Source organism: Zootoca vivipara, chromosome 8, assembly GCF_965207765.1.
Source record: "Zootoca vivipara chromosome 8, rZooViv2.hap1.1, whole genome shotgun sequence".
Taxonomy (NCBI): Eukaryota; Metazoa; Chordata; class Lepidosauria; order Squamata; family Lacertidae; genus Zootoca; species Zootoca vivipara.
In genome coordinates this window covers 85,111,573-85,130,430 of record NC_142591.1, presented here as the reverse complement: position 1 = coordinate 85,130,430, position 18,858 = coordinate 85,111,573, and the positions used below count along the sequence as shown (strand labels likewise).

Sequence of the window (18,858 nt, the reverse complement as noted above, 5' to 3'; positions counted from 1 at the left end):
TGGACTGGATGGCCCTTGTGGTCTCTTCCAACTCTATGATTCTATGACCCATACAAACTCTGCATGGAGCCTCGGATGCTCTTGCTTGGGTTTTCTCCTGCTCCAGAGGGAAGGCACAAACCAATGGCTTCAAGTTGCAAGAAAGGAGATTCCGACTAAACATCAGGAAGAACTTCCTGATTGTAAGAGCTGCTTGACAGTGGAACAGTCTCCCTTGCAAAGTGGTGGACTCTCCTTCCTTGGATGTTTTTAAGCATAGGTCGGATGGTCCTGGATGCTCTAGCTGAGATTCCTGCATTGCAAGGGGATGGACTAGATGACTTTTGGATTCCCTCTACAATTTTACACCTGTTATGTATTCAGTGGTCTGTGTTTGCCTGAGCTTGAGTCTGGACTAAGGATCCTGAGCTCTTGTGCTCTGGTTCGATACATGATGTCCAATCACAGAACATTTCAGGATTTGGGTCCCTGCCATTGGCCCTTGAACTCTGAGTCGTGATTCGCAGCTTGGAAGTTTAGACAGCCAATCATGTTGGAAGTGGGAGTGGCCCAGGCTTTCAGGAATGTATATAAGCAGTTGATTTGCCCCTGTTTCCCTGTTACAGGCATGTCGTTCAATAAAGGTTATTGCTGTTATTGCTGTGTCTTGCCTCGTCCACCCCCTTGCCTTTTATTGCCCAAAACATCTGGAGCTCCCCACTTCCTGGGCTTCCTGTTTTGGGGACTCTTGGCCAGGCCCTCCTACCCGCTTTTCACTGGCTCTCTGTGACTGAGGTGCTGAGGAATTTGGGCGAGCCCTGGGACAGGAGGGGGCGGGCGGCTGAAGCCACCTCCTCATTCCCCCCTTGCACACACCAGCCGTCTTTGTCGCGGCAATAATGGCTCCTTTGACGGACGGACGGGCTCTCTCTGGGCTCCATTGTGCAGAGCTAATAAGATGCGCCTCCCAGCTTATCGGACAGCACAGAGAGCTGGCTTGGCCAAAACATGCTGCCCTGTGCCCTGACATTTCCAGCTTGAATAATGTCCTCCTTGAAGAGAAGAGAAAAGGCCTTTTCTCCCGGTGGCTGGGCAAAGGTCAAGACCCTTAGCTGGGATCAGTGGACTCCTTTGAGGAACGCCTCTGTTATGTACTGAGCTGAATCCTAGAACAATAGGATTCAGATTCAGCGGGAGCTACCCAATCCAACTCCAGGTGGAAGTGAATCCGCAACCTGATTGGCCTGCTGGAGCAGCCAATCAGGCGGCTGGCAGAAGTGAATCTGCTACCTGATTGGCCTGTAGGAGCAGCCAATCAGGCTGCAGGTAAAAGTCAATCCACAATATAATTGGCCCACAGGTGTAGCCCTGAAGTAGCCAATCACGCAAGGCCCATTGTGTAAATAATGTATATAAGCAGATGGTTTTGGGAAAAGAGCCATTCGTCTTCTCTTCTCCTCCTTGATGACTATGAGCTGAATAAAGAGCATGAAATTCACTCTTGACTCCGAGTATATTTCAGCCTCCCTCTCCAAGAAAACCAGGTGTTTTGGACAAAGTTTGGCAGGGTGAAAGGAGGGTGACTTCTGCCAGTGTTCCCAAAGTCGGCACATGATCATAAGAGCTTAATTTTGTTGCATTATATTCCCCGCTTTGTCCAGTGCAGAGATGTTCCGGGGTAGACTGTGTGGTCCAGTGGTTAGGGAAGACGTCCCCAAGCTGGTACAACTGGTGTCAACAGAAACATCAGTAGCAAAGTCTTTTGGAACCTCAAAGACTGACATATGTATTACGGCCTGAGCTTTTATGGTCTCCAGACTATTTCATCGGCTGCAGGAAATGTGATTCTAAATTTAAAGGTAAAGGACCCCTGACCATTAGGTCCAGTCGCGGATAACTCTGGGGTTGCGCACTTATCTCGCTCTCTAGACCAAGGGAGCTGGTGTTTGTCCGCAGACAGTTTTTCCAGGTCATGTGGCCAGCATGACAAAGCCGCTTCTGGCGAACCAGAGCAGTGCACGGAAACGCCGTTTACCTTCCCATTTGGAGCGGTCCCTATTTATCTACTTGCACTTCATGTGCTTTCGAACTGCTAGGTGGGCAGGAGCTGGGACTGAGCAACGGAAGCTCACCCCATCACGGGGATTCGAACCGCCGACCTTCCGATCAGCAAGCCCTAGGCTCTGTGGTTTAGACCACAGCGGCACCCGCGTCCCTGATTCTGAATTTACAGGTGCACAAACGTATACATGGCTGTGTAAACAGTAAGGTCAGAAGGAAATGGAAATGCCAGGAAACCCACACTTCCCCTCTTGCCCGCTCAACAGGCGATCTCGGCAGATCAACCTGCTCAGTTATTTGATGAGGAAGGAGTTAATATCGGCATCTGTTTGCCTAATAGTGTGACCCTTTCCTGGTCAGGAGTCCTGGCCAGCCTGAGCTGTGCAATGAATGGACCGACTGAATGAAGGCCTGTCGATACACTTTGTGCTGCCCAATCAGCTTTAAACACTCAGCCAGGGGTGAAGTCCCCTGTGCTGTGCCAAGTGTGAATCACAGCAAGCGAGAAGGCCCACATATTGGATCTGGCATGTTGGGGTGGGTTTGGGGAGGAAATTGGTGGTCGCTGGAATTGTAGGACAGGGAAGAATAGAAAATGCTTTTGCACGCATCCCATTGTTAAACTGTGGAACTCGCTGCCACAAGAGGCAGTGATGGCCACCAACTTAGATGTCTTTAAAATAAGATTAGACAAAGTCATGGAGGAGAGGAGGTACCCACTGCTACTAGTCATGATGGCTCTTCTCTTCTCCACAGCTGGAGGCCGCAGTGCTTCTGAATATCATCTGTCGGAAGCCACAGGAGCGGAGAGGGCCCTTGTGTTCGAATCCTGCTTGCTGGTTTCTCATAATGGGCATCTGGTTGGCCACTGTGCAAACAGGTTTTCTGGACTAGATAGGCCATTGGCATGATCCAGCAGGCTCTTCTTATGAACTACGATAAAATGTTGCAGTGCAGCGCCACAGCAGTGCTTCTGTTCAGAGTTCCAGCCAGCCAGTCAGCTGGCTATACCCTCTTCTATAATCCTCCATCCTGCACTTTCCCCCATTCATTTCCTACTGACACTCAACATTGCATGCCAACAAAGCATTATTAGTGCTAAAAACTCTTTTTTGGGGGGAGGGGGAGCTCAACCCCCAGGCCATGTAGCAATGGAGGGGCATAGCTGGGGACTCAAGTGGCATGGCAGTTGCCACCTGAAGTGGTTGCCAAACTCTGCCTAATGGTAGGGCCGGCCCTGCCCCAACAGCAGCATTGCAGAAGGTTGGGGGTTGGACTAGATGCCCACTGGGGGTACCTTCTGACTCCACAATTCTATGCTTCTATGACCTAAGAATTACACACACCGACTCCAGGACTGTCCCGCCTGATGGGGTTAAGCAGACTTCCTGTTCTCTCTTGTCTCCCAAGCCTGTCTTGACTTTAAAAAACACACACACAGAGAGAGAAAAGTGCTTTAGATGCATTAAATAATCCCGAAAAAGCTTCCTTGGCACTCCAGACAAGAGGAAATAATTGGAGATTGATTGACAGTCCAGAGAAGGGAGAAAGGAAGCGGTGAGATGCTTCTGGTCTGCCAGACGTTGTTTTTGCAGAAGGACCAGACGGCTGGGTGTCTTCCTTGGCTGATGTTGCTCACCCTGTCTTCCCCGGCTGAAGAAACACAAGGTTGAAACCACGTAGATCTGCAACGGGACTTCCTCTGTAATTACAGTGCCTCGTAATGGCCACGTGCCTCCAAGACGTGCACAGCACCATGCAATCATGGCCATTAGGCCTAAGATGATTAGGGTGCTCCCAAACTGCTGCTTTCGCACCGTCATGTTAGCGCTTTTCTCCAAGTAACAGAAGTGCGGACACAGCATTCACATCACAAGGGAGTTGTGCCGATCTCTGCGCCGAAGGCCCCCTCAGCCAGTCTTGCAAGATCAGCAAATAATGCAGCACTCTTGTTAATTTCAATTATCGTTAATTGCATTTGTAGCCCACTTTTTTACCTCCAAAGTAAAAAAACCAACCCTACAAGGTAGGTGAGGCTGAGAGGCAGTAACGGGCCCAAGGTCACCTAGTCAGCTTCATGGCCAAGTGCGGATTCGAAACCTGGTCTCCCAGGTCTTGGTCCGACACTCTAACTCCTAGGCCACGCTGCCAGGGTGAGACCTACTGTGCATGCCCAGCCAGGGATCCCCTCTTTGAGGTTCCTCCTCAAAGGTGGCAAAGGGCATGAAATATACTCGGAGTCGAGAGTGAATTTCATGCTCTTTATTCAGCTCGTAGTCATCAAGAAGAAGAAGAATGCCCTTTTCCCAAAACCATCTGCTTATATACATTACTTACACAATGGGCTTTGCGTGATTGGCTACTTCAGGGCTACACCTGTGGGCCAATCAGTTTGTGGATTGACTTCTGCCAGCAGCCTGATTGGCTGCTCCTGCAGGCCAATCAGGTTGCGGATTCACTTCTGCCAGTTGCCTGATTCACTTCCACCTGGAGTTGGATTGGGTGGCTCCTGCGGACCAATCAGACTGCTGATTCTGGATCCTATTGTTCTATGATTCAGCTCAGTACATAACAGGGCAATATCTGACTTTCAACTTTGCAATACATCACTAGTTAAACATCGCGATATACTGATATATCATGATGTTTGAAATAAGAATGGAGGCATTGGCTGGCTTCACAGATCTCCCCGCATCGTGATTTCCGCATAGCACACACACACAAACATCATGAATTGCAATATATTGCCAGCTCAGAAACTATGAAACTGATATCACAATATGGAGATCAACCTGGTTTTGGACGATATATGGATATATTGGCCAGCCCTAGTCCCCGCTTCCTTGCGTCTATGCAACCACTAAAGAGGCAGGAGCTCTGATCTCTTTGCCATCTGGCAACCCCATGAACGGATCACGCTCCCCCTTTCATGCTGTAACACTAAGGTCTCTTTGAAATCCCTTGCCTTCTTGGAGCTTGAGCTCAGTCACCGGATGTCCGCCTGAGCATCTGTGTGCGGTTAAGTGGAAGAGTCTTTTCCTGCTTCTGTGCAATATAAAGCTATCATCGCCTTCTCTTTGATTTTGTACTCTCATCCACCCCGGGATGCTTCAATATCCTCTTATCTGGGATGCAGGTGAGGGAAATGGAAAAGTCTCTTGTCTCCGCTCTCTGGGACTTTCGATGCAACATTTATTACTAAGGGTAGAGAACTCCTTGACGAACAGCTGGAGCCCAGATTCCCAAGGAAAGCTTTTGCACATTTGGGAGCTAGGGATCTGTCAGTTTCAGTTCCTCAATCCCCACCCCCAAGTTGGAAGAAAGGAGATTCAGACTATACATCAGGAAGCGCTTTCTGAGAGCTTCTTCTTTGGTGATCCCTCGTAGCCAAGTAAGATTGTCTTCCATGAACACTGTCTTAACTGTGAGTCCGTAAGGGACTGTGGAGGCCAATTCTGGATCCACACATCCTTCTACAGTGGCGACATTGGTTTCCGGGCGGGAGTTGATCACGGTGAGGGTTTGCCAAGCGTGCCTTCCTCTTAGCACGTTTCTCCCTTGCGTCCTGAGTTTGAGTGTCTTCAAAGTCCATGTTTGGCTGTTCTCCAATTGGAGCACTCGCAGGCCAGTGTTTCCCAGTTGTCAGTGTTTATACTATTTTTAAAAAAAGATTTGCCTTGAGAGAGTCTTTGAACCTCTTTTGTATACCACCAGCATTACGCTTTCCATTGTTAAGTTCGCAATAGAGTTGTTGCTTTGGAAGCCGATCATCAGGCATCCGCACAACATGACCAGTCCAACGAAGTTGATGTTGAAGAATCATCGCTTTGACACTGGTGATCTTTGCTTCTTCCAGTACACTGGCGTTAGTTTGCCTGTCTTCCCGAGTGACGTGTTAAATAAGAGCAACTGGTGGTGGACTCTCCTTCTTGGAGGTTTCTAAGCAGAGATTGGATGGCCGTCTGCCATGGATGCTCTAGCTGAGATTCTGGCATTGCAGGGGGTTGGACTAGATGACTTTTGGGGGTCCCTTCCAACTCTATGATTCTATGGCCCAATTTGCTGCCTGAGATAAAGGCCAAGGTGACGCCACCCTGTCCCATGTGCAGAATCTGACTGGATGGGCTGTTATTCCAGCGCTGTTGACGGACAGTGGGCTATCTTAGGAAGGGCAGTGCAGGATAAGCTTATGGGACTCCGAGGCAATGCCATCCCACAGCATCTGCCTCCTCATGCATCTGCCTCAGTCTGCCTTATGACAGGGCCGGCCTTCTCCCTCTCCAATTATTCCCATCAGGAGGCTTTTCTCTGTGGGTGTCTCCTTCCGTGACCTGGGATTCTTCTCCAGGGATGCTGTCTCTCAGCCACATCATTAGATGGTGGTGGTGAGCGAGATTCTTTCCATCCTGTTAGGAACTTGGATCCAAAGACGGTTTTGATTGATTTTTTTCTGATGTCGAAGTTATGATGCTTTCCTTCACGGCTGTTTTATGGTTGTTTTTATCATTTACAGTGCTTTTATATCTGTCTGCCGTTTTTATTTTTATTTTTATGGCATGGTTCTGCTGAGCACTTCATGCGCCTGATTGTTGGAAACGTGGCCTATAAATTGATTTCGCCCAACGAATCTTGTCAATAACGACTGCCTCCCGCATGGGCCTTGTTCCTCCCTGCAGAAGATACCCTCTTACAGAAATCATCTATCAGCCAGGCTTAGACAGCAGCAACAAGAAGAGGGTTTTCTCAAAGGCTGCCTCCCCGCATCGCCTTCAGGAATCCTCTCCAACAGAAGATCCTCCAGGCCTAAGCATCTTTGGTAGAAGCAATTAAAAAAAAATATAGTTTAAATTAAATTATTTCAACATATAACAGCATTGTACAGATTAAATGTCCCATCTCACCCAGGAGCTGGTGTTTAGGCAATGCGTGCAAAATAGCAACTAAATAACATAAAGCAATGAGACTCCTTAATCTCAGGGTCATGGGTTTGAGCTCCACATTGGGCAAAAGATTCCTGCCTTGCGGGGGGTTGGACTAGATGACCCTTGGGTCCCTTTCCATTTCTACAGTGCTATGATTGACAGTATCGGGGTGTGGAACAGAGGCAAAAGCATAATAAGAAAATATATATGTCATAAGATTTATTCACTGCTTGATTGTAAAAAAAAGAAACCTCAAAGCAGTGTACCAAAAAAAAAAAAACCAGTAAGAAAACCAGTAAGAAAAATTAACAACAGTAATTTGAAACTTTTTTAAAAAAGTCAAAATAACATTAGACTAAAAGCAGATTAAAATATACATTGACATTTTTCAGGTCTGGGTAGGCTTATCCAAACAGAAATGTAAATCAAGAGTAAATCAAAGGCGCCTGTTTGATATCAAGAGGCAGGGAGTTCCAAAGACCAATTTATTACAAGTGCATAACGGGTAATATGTGGCACTGGTAACAGTGCCAGTTCTGCTGCTCAAAGTGGCGGAGTGGGCACATATGGGGAAAGGTGATATCGCAGATAAACTGGTCCCAAGTTGTTAATAGTAACACCTTGATATTGGCCCCGTGGCAAATCGGCAACCAGTGCAGATCTTGGCACACAGGCATTGTAATGTCCCCACGCCTCACTCCTTTCAGCAATCGTGTTGCAGCATTATATATGTACACAACACACACTGTCGTCACCCAGAGCACCTCGGAAGCTCCTCATGTTTGACGACAGAATCTAAGCTCATGTTTTTTAATAGGAGAAAGAAGTCGCAGAGATGCGGTCCGGAGAGCCCGTCTCATTCCTTCTATAAATCACCCTGCTGCAGCTCCTGCTCGGCAAAGAACAGGATGACATGCACTCTACAAGGTATAGTAATACTTTTGCTGTTCAGTGGGAAGCTGAGAAACTGCTGAGCACAGACTCAAGTAACTTCACCTGGGATGCACCAGATCGGAAGCTCAGATGACCCCTCTCTTCCCAGGATGGCCCCAACCACAGCAATGTGTTACTTATTGTCACAGAAACAAATCAAGGTTATAGGGGACCCCTGCAGCCCAACGAATTGGAGCAATGGCTGTCCCTGGTGGGGATGGTGCAGGAGATGTAAATGACTCTTAAGACTTTGAGAAGCTGGTATCACTGGATCAATATTTGTTGAATTAAATAAGCAAAATTCTTCTAATTGGATTTTTTTGAAGGCACAATTAATGTGACTGTTTTGAATTTCATTGCTTTATTGCCTTTTTCTAGGGTGTCGTGCAAATGGCTATACTGAATAATGGGTTTTTAGAGGGTCAGGTAGCACAGGGAACCGAGGGGGTGTGGTGGCTCGAAAAAGTTCGGGAACCGTGGTCTTAGAAAAAGGGAGAGGCTGAATATCTGGGCGCAATGACTGCTAAAGATCAGGTGTGTCCGAAGAAAATGAGCAGAGGTTTGCAACCAAAGGTGTTACCTGTCCTTCGTTTGTCCCATTGTGATGCTTTTGAATTTTTTTTGTGTGAATTGCAACCCCCCTCCTTCAAATTGCAGAGACCCCCCAAGGGCAAGGACTGCAAGTTAAGTTTCTTAAGAGAGGAGTAGCTACCCAGGTGGCGCTGTGGGTTAAACCACAGAGTCTAGGGCTTGCTGATCAGAAGGTCGGCGGTTCGAATACCTGCAACAGGGTGAGCTCCCGTTGCTCGGTCCCAGCTCCTGCCCACCTAGCAGTTCGAAAGCACACCAAAGTGCAAGTAGATAAATAGGGACCGCTCCGGCGGGAAGGTAAACGGCGTTTCCGTGCGCTGCTCTGGTTCGCCAGAAGCAGCTTTGTCATGCTGGCCACATGACCCAGAAGCTGCCTGTGGACAAACACCGGCTCCCTCGGCCTATAGAGCAAGATGAGCGCCGCAACCCCAGAGTCGGACACGACTGGACCTGATGGTCAGGGGCCCCTTTTACCTTTTTAGCTACATGATAGATGCATTGCAGGAGACTGGACTAGATAATTCTTGAGGGTGCTTTCCTACAGTACAATCCTTTGATATTTATCCCAGGGCACATGAATGTAAATTGGCACAATAAGGCCAGTGCTCAAACTGGGGTGTCTTGTCATGCCTTCCTACTTCTTCCTTGGATGTTTCAGAGGCGAGGTTAGATAGCCATCTGCCAGGCGTACCTTAGCTGTGATTCCTGCATTGTAGGGGGTTGGAATAAATGACCCTCAGGGTCCCTTCCAACTCTATGATTCATTTTTTTAGTATGGTGCAGTGGTTAGAGTGTTGGTCTAGGACCCGGGAGACCAGGGTTTGATTCCCCACTTGGCCATGAAACTCACTGGATGACCTTGGGCCAGTCTCAACCTAGCCTACTTCACAGGGTTGTTGTGAGGATAAAATGGGGGAGGAGGAGATGAATGTCAGCTACCTTGGGCTCCTTGGAGGAAAGGTGAGATAGAAATATAATAATCAATCAGAAGGAGGCAAAGACTCACTTCCTGCCACTTCAGGGAGAAGAATTGGATCTAGGGTGCTGTTTGGCATCAGGACCCATTGCTTACCCTCCAAATTTTTTTTTGATGAAAATAGGGACGTCCTATTCAACAACAACAACAACAACAACATTTATACCCTTCCCATCTGACTGGGTTGCCCCAGCACAATACATGATTAAACATTAAAAAAACACTTCCCTATACAGGGCTGCCTTCAGATGTCTTCTAAAGGCTGTAGTGTTACTTATATCCTTGGCTTGGGGAGTTGCAACTCCATACCCTCCAACATTTCTCCGATGAAAATAGGGACGTCCTAAGGAAAAGCGGGACATTTAGGGATCGAATCAGAAACTGAGCTGGCTTCTGTAAATCTGGGACTGTCCCTGGAAAATAGGGACACTTGGAGGGTCTGCCATTGTCTGGAGAAGTGGTGGACTCCCTCCCCCTGGCTGGGGGTTTCCCATGCAGAGGTGGGACAAGCCATTTCTTGGGAGTACTCAAGCTCTGGAGATCTTGCGTGTTTGCACCCAATAGAGAAAAAGGCAATCTCTGCTTCCGACATCATGATTAAGTCCCCACCCTGCTCAGTGTTTTTCTCGCCTCCTTCGTTTGTAGACTGAGCCTGGCTTTCTGCATCTGGCATGGCACCTTATCATTACCCACTCAGAGAGGCTTCCGGAGGGATGTTTACTCGGAAGTAGGTGGCCCCACTGATTTCAGCGAGACCCCGCCTTCCTCCCTTAAGTGTGCTTGTTGCTCCTTCCTTCTACTTTTAGATGCATTTTAAGCTAGGGCCTGGCTGGAAGTCTCTGCATCCCCCAGACTTGCCCTCTGGTAGCTCTGATGCAGATCTGTGACTAATGTGAGATGCCAGCATCGCTTTTTGCCTACAGACACCGGGGTGTCACTGTTGCTATGGAAACAGGATCTTGCACGGGGCTGGCGGGGGCTTGGTTAGTGTGTCTCCTCCTCACCCCTTTTTAGTTGCTGAATAAAGGTTCGATCACCTTTTGATTAGAAAGGACAGGGCCTTCTCTCTGGGACCAAAAGAAGCACCCGAGCCAATGCGTGTAAAACTTATACGGTATGCTGAGTGCTTCCCTTTGGACACCTCGCAGCATCCAAGCATCGCCATCGCGGCCTCTGCCTCTCGTCTATTTATTAATTAAATGTGTACACACCGTCCTTCATCAGTAGATCTCTGTGTGGTGTGCAGCATAAAAAAAACCACAAGGTAAAAACACAAAATGCATAATAAAAAACAACACGAGCATAAATAAAACTGGCCTACCCTACAGGGTTGTTGTAGGGACCACGCCAATAATGTTGTGAGGATAAAATGGGGGTTGAGGGACATACATGCATGCATGGCACCACGAGCTACTCGGAGAAATAATGTACTAAATCAATACATAAAACAGACGTCCATTAGAAGGTAAAGAAGAGTTTGGATTCCAGAGTTTAGCATTGCCTGTCTATACCATCTGCTCCTTTTCGGTGCTTTTATTCCATAAGCCTCAGCCTTTGGCCACGGTTCCATTTCTGCATATCCAATTTATGAAGGACGCCTTAGTTCTTCCTCACAGGTTAGAGAAAGATGAGAGCGACTCGTAATTCCTTCTCTGCAGGCACCTGAGGAAAGGCAGCATTGGCCCACAAACAGCGTTTGGGCGAGAAAATATTATTTGAATAAAATTGTGATGATTTATCTTCTGTACGTCACCTTGAGCAATCTTTCTGTTTCTTTCTCTCTCTCTCTCTCTCTCTCTCTTTTAATTGGAAAAGCAGCTAGCAAGACTTCTGCATAAATAAGATATTATAAATACTTCAAGAGGCCGTTTTCAGAGGGAAAGCTGCCTGCACAGAGCACAGATTTGGGAACAGAACTGCTGCAGGAAGGCTTTCAGCCGGCTTCAACAACGGTATATCTATGTGCACACACAGATATAGATAAACACGGCTGTTTGCAACCTTCGGCATCCATGTCAGGAGACCATGAAGGTGCAAAACTGGGGGGGGGGGCGGTGAAAGTTAGGAGACGCCGGAGGCTCCATACACTTGCAAGGAAACAACAGGACTTAAAAAAAAGCCCCACAAAAGAGCCCACACAGTAATGGCGCCTATGCCCTTCCCTCATACTTCTGTGAAAAGGAGGGTACGCCAGAAGCACTGCTATATTTCCAGAAAAAGAGGTTCCGAAATTCACCACGAACGCCTCCCTTCCTCTCCTATAATAGTGATGGCGCCCACCTGAGAGGTGATGGATCTCAGGTCCGGGGAGCTCCATCTGGAAAAAAAGCCCTGGATAGAAGTTTATAAAATGACACCTGGGATGGAGAAAGTGGACACAGAAAAAAGTTATGCTTCTCTCGGAGCACTAGAACGCAGGACCACGCATTGAGAAGCTGAATGAATACCCTCCAACATTTCGCTGGTGAATACAGGGACATCCTAAGGAAAAGTGGGACATTTTGGGATCAAATCAGAAACCGGGACGGCTTCTGTAAATCCAGGAGTGTCCCTGGAAAATAGGGGCACTTGGAGGGTCTGTGAATGTTGGAAGATTCAGGACGGATAAAAGAAAGGACTTCTTCTTCACACAGCACATTGATAAACTCACTACCCACAGGAGATTAACAACAACAACAACAACAACAACAACAACAACAACAACAACAACAACAACAACAACAACAACAACAACAAATTTGTATCCCCCCCTCACCTGACTGGGTTGCCCCAGCCACTCTTAGCAGCTTCCAGCATATATAAAAACATAGTAAAACCGGAACAAAACAGAAACGACTTCTGTAAATCAGGGAAGTCCCAGGAAAATAGGGATACTTGGAGGGCCAAATGTGGTGCTGATACAGTACCGCCAAGGTTGCAGGTTCAATCCCCATATGGGACAGCTGCATATTCCTGCATTGCAGGTGGTTGGATTAGATGATCCTCAGGGTCCCTCTCAATTCTTTGATTCTATGAAATGGCGCCCCTGAACATGTGCAGAGTGCTTCCTCCCACTGCCTTATTCCATTTCCGGTGGCTGAAAATAAAGAGAGAGGGGGGCATTTCGTAACAGCGGTTTTTTTTATTTTTAAACGGGGACATTTTCTCCGACATGTTGCCAAGGGCCGACTGGATGCCCTTGAGAGGCCTCCTCTCTTGGGCCCAAACATGGCTGCCGCTACCTCAGGTGAGAGGGTCGCAAAAACTACATTTCCCGTGAGCCCTTGGGGCGGAGGGCGGGACTGGATGGCGGGGCGGAGCCGAGGCCTCCTTGGCCCCGCCCGTCGGCGAGCGCGATTGGCCGAGGGCCGTTGTCGGTGGTGACGGCGGGACGCGGCGGCGGCGGCGGCATCATCGTCTCCTCCTGGCCGGCGCTGGCAGCCCGTCCGTCCGTCCGTCGCTCCGTCGTTCGCTCCGTCAGCGGCCAGGAGGAGGCGGCGGCGGGCGAGGAGCCGCAGCGCTGCCGGGGCCATGGGCTGCCGGGCGGGGGCCGCCGCCGCCCCTCGCCGCGCCCGGTGACGACCCCGCCGGCTCGGGGGAGAAGATGGCGGAGAGGTAGGAGGGGGAGCGGGGACCCCCCCGCACGACCCCCAAATCCTTGGGGGGAGGGGAGAGGAGAGACCCCCCTCAACTCACAGGGGTGGGGAGGCAGGAAGAGACCCCCTTCCCCATGCACGCCCCCGCTTTTCCCCACAGCACGAACTTTGGGGGGTGGTGGACCCCCAAAGCCCCCCAACCCACTGGGGGTGAGGAGGAGACCTCGCCCCCACAACACAAAAACAAAAACCCTTCCCTCACCACTGGGGAGTAGCTACTGCATCAGAGCCCCCCCCCAAATCCAATTCCAGGTCCCCCTCCCCAAAATCTGCCATCCTGGGTTTTTTTGCGGAGTGTTTTCTCCGCACCCAAATCAGCTGTTTTACAGCGCAAGGATAGGCGCCCCCCCTCGCCAAGCCCCCCCCCCCAATCTATCCCACCACCTCCACCCCATGTGGAGATTCTCGCATCGGTAGCGTGTCCACCTCCCCCTAAAACCTTTCCCTCCCGAATCCTCTTGATTTTTATTTCCTCCTTCAGCCAAGCCAGCTCCATTTATACCTTAGTCGTTATCGCCCCCCCCCGCACAAAATACCCCATCTGGTTGAATCAACCCCACCCATCTTCTTGCAGAGCCCCCTTTATTTTTCCCTTTGGAAAATATTGAGAAAAGGGCAGTTCCAGACCCCTTTTGCTCAACCTGACCCTCGCCCATTTCATCCATTTGGGGCTGCCCCCCATATTTTCTGCAGCTCCCCCCTCCTCCCTCTACCTTGATTTATGGACACCCCCCTGCAACAGTACTGTCTTACAATCCCCTCTCTTTATTTTCCCTTCCTGGAGGGGGTGGCATTCCTACCCCTTCCTCAATGTAGGAAGACCCCCTCCATAGATCCTGCACCCCTCCCTCTTTTCCCTAATGTACCTTCTTTGCTGGAGAGCTCGTCTCCATAGGGAACCCCCCCCCCCTTGTGAACACCCCCACAGTAGCCGTATGCCCCACCTGCTATAGGGAGGAATGCATCTTGGTACATTCAGTGCACTCAGAGGGTTACCCCCACCCCACCCCAAATTCTCCTCTCCTTACACAGTGATTGGGCAGATCACCCTCTTTTTTGAGGGTGGGGGGGCACCCCTGGAAGGCTCTGTGTGTTGCCTTCCTCCACTTCCTGGGAGGCCTTTCCCTCTCCAGCCTGGGACAGACCCCCCTTCCCCCCTCCTTCCCAGTAAACCTGGGCTGCTCCAGGGGGGTCCCTTCACCTTGACATATTTCCCCCTTTTTAGGATCCTGCCCTAAAGGTTCTTCCCCACCCCTGACCCTGTGGCTCTTTTTAGAGGCTGCCTCCCAACCCACCAACCCATTTTCTCCAGTCCCCCCCCCCAATAGCTGTGCAGTGATGGGACCTTACTGAGGAAGGAGCCCGAGTTGCCCCTTCAAACTGATCCGACCCCCCCCCCCCTCCTCACATTGCAGGGATTGCTTGAAGGGATCAGTACCATCCATCGGCCTCGGAGCCTTTCCGCGCCTGGGGGAGGAATATGCCATTCCAGACAGACCTCAAAGCCGGGAGTCCTGCTTTCTTTTTCCACGTGGTGGTGGGGCTTGGGTGGCCATCCACTCCCCCCCCTCACCGCATGGCACCTGCCCATGCCCTTCCCTCTGCAGGCAGGTGGCTTCCTGTCTTTCCTCCTGCTGAAATTTTGAGTCCTGGTTGTGGATATTTTGCTACTGCCACCTCACCAGTCGCCCCAACCTGCCCTGTGCCTCTGGGTTTAAGGCAGCCCCTTTCCTCTCTGCTGGGGGTCAACGTCCTCCCCCTTCCTTATCCAGAGCTGGTGTGTGTGCGTGTGCGTGTGCATGCACATGAGATCGAAATCTCTTCCCACCCTGAATAACATTTATTTTATATTGTTTTGCCCCTGCGTCTTCCGGAGCTGGATGCATGCATGCCTCTCGTGCATAGGAGGGGTACGTTAGCTAGAGTTGGGGTGGGTGGTGGGTGGGAGGAGGGCAAGCGGGAGCCGTTGGTGCAGAATGTGGCTTGGTGGGGAGGGCTTTATTCTTTTTTTTATTGGAGGGATGGGCCCTTTAAGTTGGAGGCGAGCCAAGTGAACCGGGCTAAGGGGCGTGTTTGGTGGGCGATAGCCGCCTCCAGCACCGAGCATGTTGCAAGCATGGAGGGCTGCAGGTTTGGCCGAGCGTACGGGCGGCGGCGGGGTGGGGTGGGGAGGCTTCGTGGGTGGAAATGGCTTGGGTGCTTATTTACATCAACACGAGGCATACCGACGGATTGGGGGGGGGTGTCGAGCCGTCTCAATCCGTGAAGCGGAGCTGGGTGGGAGGGAGAAATTGCTGTGTGGTTCTCTTCCTCTCTCTCTCCCCCCCCCCCGGTTTGAATTGGGTGCGGGGAGAGATGCAGGCTGAGGTTTGCAACTGTCGGTTGCAGCTGTGGGTGCATCTGTGCCCAGCTGCGTGTTGGAATGACTGGGATGCTCTGCTGGGGCCCCCAGTGGTGCAGTGGGAGGGGTTGGGGGCTGGGGGGTGAAGATTGGCATTTGGGTGGAGCGAGCACAGCCGGGATGCAGCGGCGCTGGCTCAGAGCATCCAGGGCTGGTATGCGGTCGAGGGTGGATGCGATAGCTTCCGGGGCTGCTCCGCCTTGCCCTTTGGATGCTGCGATCTGCTTGCTAACCTACTGCAAGGCGGGGAAATTATTAATTCCCTCCCCCACCCCCGCTGTGCGTGCAATACCGTTTGAATTAACCCGTGGATGGTGACCTTGGCTGGCGGTCTTTTCGACAAATGGAGTTGCGTGTGAGAATTATGGCTGCGTGCACACAGGCAGCAGGCGACTCCGGCTGACTCCTGTGTGTGGCTGTGTTTGTCCCCTGACCAATGTGAGGCTGTGGTTTGGTCCTGATCCCGCCAGTGATGGACCCTGCCAGGTGGACGGTCCTGCCCCCCCAAATTGGTGGCTCAATCTTTTGCATTCTGATGGCGTACCCCGCGTGGGGGTCCTTGCGCTGGATGCTGATGGAAGTGTCACGGTTGAGTTTGGTGCGGACGCAGCTAGGAGGGAAGCTGCCTTCTTCGTTTTGCATCTCAGCTGTCAAGCTCCGATTGTGTGGGTCTGGTGGAATAAACCAGCACGTCTGCATTTTGCGTAACACACAGCGTGAAAGTAGCAAGAGTGAGCTGATTTCAGTTTCCACGGAGGGAGGGGTGGGGACTACAATGCAACATTCTCTTGCTTAAGGCGTGGGAGGCGGCCGAGTGAGAGTCTTCTCCCTGAATCCTAGAGAAGTCTGGTTTTAAGCTGAAGTTAAAAGTAGGCATCAGAAGTAAAATAATAAGAATGCAAAGGCCACGTTAAGGCAGTACCTTCATCAGGCCAGCCAACATGTTGCAAAATAGTGTGTGCCCTCTTGAGTTTCCCAGTACTCTTCATCTGGCAAATGTTAAAAATAATTATTAAAGGGGAGGAAGGTGTGCTGCAGGTGTTCAAGTCATCCATCCTTGTCTGATTCTGCTAAAAGTCTTAAGATGGAGTATGAGAGGAGTTTGAAGACATTCAGAGAAGACCCTGGTTTTAAACTGCATCTGTATGTTACTCACAGTACTGCACACTGTGTTGGAATTGTAAGCCCAGAATTTTGTTAGGTACCCAGGAGAAGGGTCTGTCCAATGAGAGATATTAACCTGTTGAGGAAAGAGTGCTTTTGGGGTGGGAGGTGGCGGCACTGATGCTAGGTTTTAGCATCTCACAGATTGCTGGAAGGTGGCAAAAGAGAAATTCCTAAACCGTGTCTTGCTATTGGAGATAAGAGAAGCAGAACGAGCCCACCACTCTTGCAGCTTCCAGGTGGTGATGGAGAAGGGAATTCTTGAACCACTTGACCAAGAAGAACTGAGGGTTTCTTAGCTTCTGGTCAAGTGAATGTCATAATAAAAAAATAAAAAATAAAAAAATATTCATTTCATAAGAACAAACAAACAAAAATACAAAAAACAACACTAACACATAATAATTCTTACTAATTTCTTAATTGCTTGGCAGGGGGTTGGACTGGATGGCCCTTGTGGTCTCTTCCAACTCTATGATTCTACTTTTTCTTAACATCGTTAAGTGACTTCCCCAAATCCCCCCATCTGAATTCCACCTCTAATCATCTTTAACAGTTTCTAAAAATTCAAAATATATCTATATCAAAATCTTAACTATATTAAAAACTTACTCACCATAAATCTGAACCTTAAATTAAAATGCAACATATAACACCTATTTCTATTCCGATAGCATATATCAGCTTCCTTAAGAATTTCAATTTTTTAAAATATTACAATATTTTTTCAAATATACTTTAAATTTCTTCCAATCTTCTTCCACCTTCTCTTCTTTTTATCTGTGGAATTAGATTATTGGCCTGCAAGGTCTTGAGGCTTCAGAGGTTTTAGGATTGCCAGTTTTCCCTGGAATATCTTGCATCTTGCATGCAAAGTGTGAACTCTGCCACTAAGTGTGGTTGCGTTAATTCCTTTGGGTTGCGTGAATTTGGTGATAACATCAAACACTGCGGCAGATGATCCTCCAAACCATAGTTTAGGTAAAAAGGTAAAGGGACCCCTGACCATTAGGTCCAGTTGCGGACGACTGGGGTTGCGGCGCTCATCTCGCTTTATTGGCCGAGGGATCCGGCGTACAGCTTCCGGGTCATGTGGCCAGCATGGCCAAGCCGCTTCTGGTGACCCAGAGCAGCACACGGAAACGCCGTGTTTAGGTAATCCACATCAAACTGTGGACTTACATGAACCCTCCCCTACCCGCCTTGTGTCTCCAGGACTCTGTTTGTTGTTTTAAGACCAGCCATAGTTGGCCATGATACCTGAACTGGCAAGGTATGGTTAGGGGTTGCCCCTCCAAATCAGAATGTGAAGAAACTATATGGCTTGGAGGGCTGGCGCTAAACATAGTTAGTAGTTTAGCACCAGCCGTAGTTCGAGTCGGCAAATATATCCATAGTTTGGAGGCTCCTCTGAAGTTGACACTTGAGTTACACAGGGTTATGTTATGGGACAGCACGAGCCAAAATTGTGTACTGTATAGTCAAAAAATGTTGGTTTCAATGGCCGGTGGGATCTCCAGAGTCTTTCCCCCCACCCAGACGCCCACCCCCCTTTATTTATTTATCCCCCACCCTTCCACTTTTTTTAGGCGCTGACTGTTCTCTGCCTGCCTCAATGTGCTTCCATCGACCCGTTCAGCGCTCAACTCTGCCTGAATGTAAATTACTTCTGTGGGCGCTGGGTATGGAAATCCAGACTCCGCGTCACTGGCTAAAAGCACTACTAACCCCCTGAGCCAAAGACCCATTATCATAGATGCATTGATTTTACTCCGCTGCCTCCTACGGGCCTCACTCTCACTCTTTCAGGGCATGCAGCTGGGTTGGGTTGGTAGGCATGTCTGCAACCAAAAGGCAGCCAGCTCTGGGGTGGGATGTGCTACCGTAGATAGGTCTTTGGTGTGAGTCTTCCCGCCTTTCATTTTTTCCATACTTTACAACCATTAATGGTTAGTCCTTTGGGGATCGTAACTTCCCTGTCTACTTCTTTTGCAATGTACAATGGCTGCTAACAGCCCTGAGCAGACAGTAGCCATATACTTTCCATACAGCCCGGAGCCGACAGTAGCCATATACTTCTTGCAAAACTGGAACTGCAAATAATTTATGGGACCTCGGATTATTTTAGACCAGTACGTTACCGGCCCACAGCTTATTTGAGACCATCTGCCCGCCCCCATATATCCATGCTGATCA

The 18,858-nt window shown here is 49.5% G+C and overlaps 1 protein-coding gene across 2 annotated transcripts in view; it reads left to right on the top strand.

Moving 5' to 3' along the window:
• Positions 1 to 12,863: 12,863 nt before the first annotated feature.
• Positions 12,864 to 18,858, top strand: part of ARHGAP39 (Rho GTPase activating protein 39) — a 187,340-nt gene continuing 181,345 nt past the window's right edge. For both annotated transcript variants that reach the window (XR_015951607.1, XM_035125366.3), the window contains exon 1: positions 12,864 to 13,056. Coding sequence is in view for 1 of the 2 variants with exons in the window: in XM_035125366.3 (XP_034981257.1) it covers positions 13,046 to 13,056 (11 nt within the window). In the remaining variant the exon portion in view is untranslated. The remainder of the gene's footprint in view (positions 13,057 to 18,858) is intronic.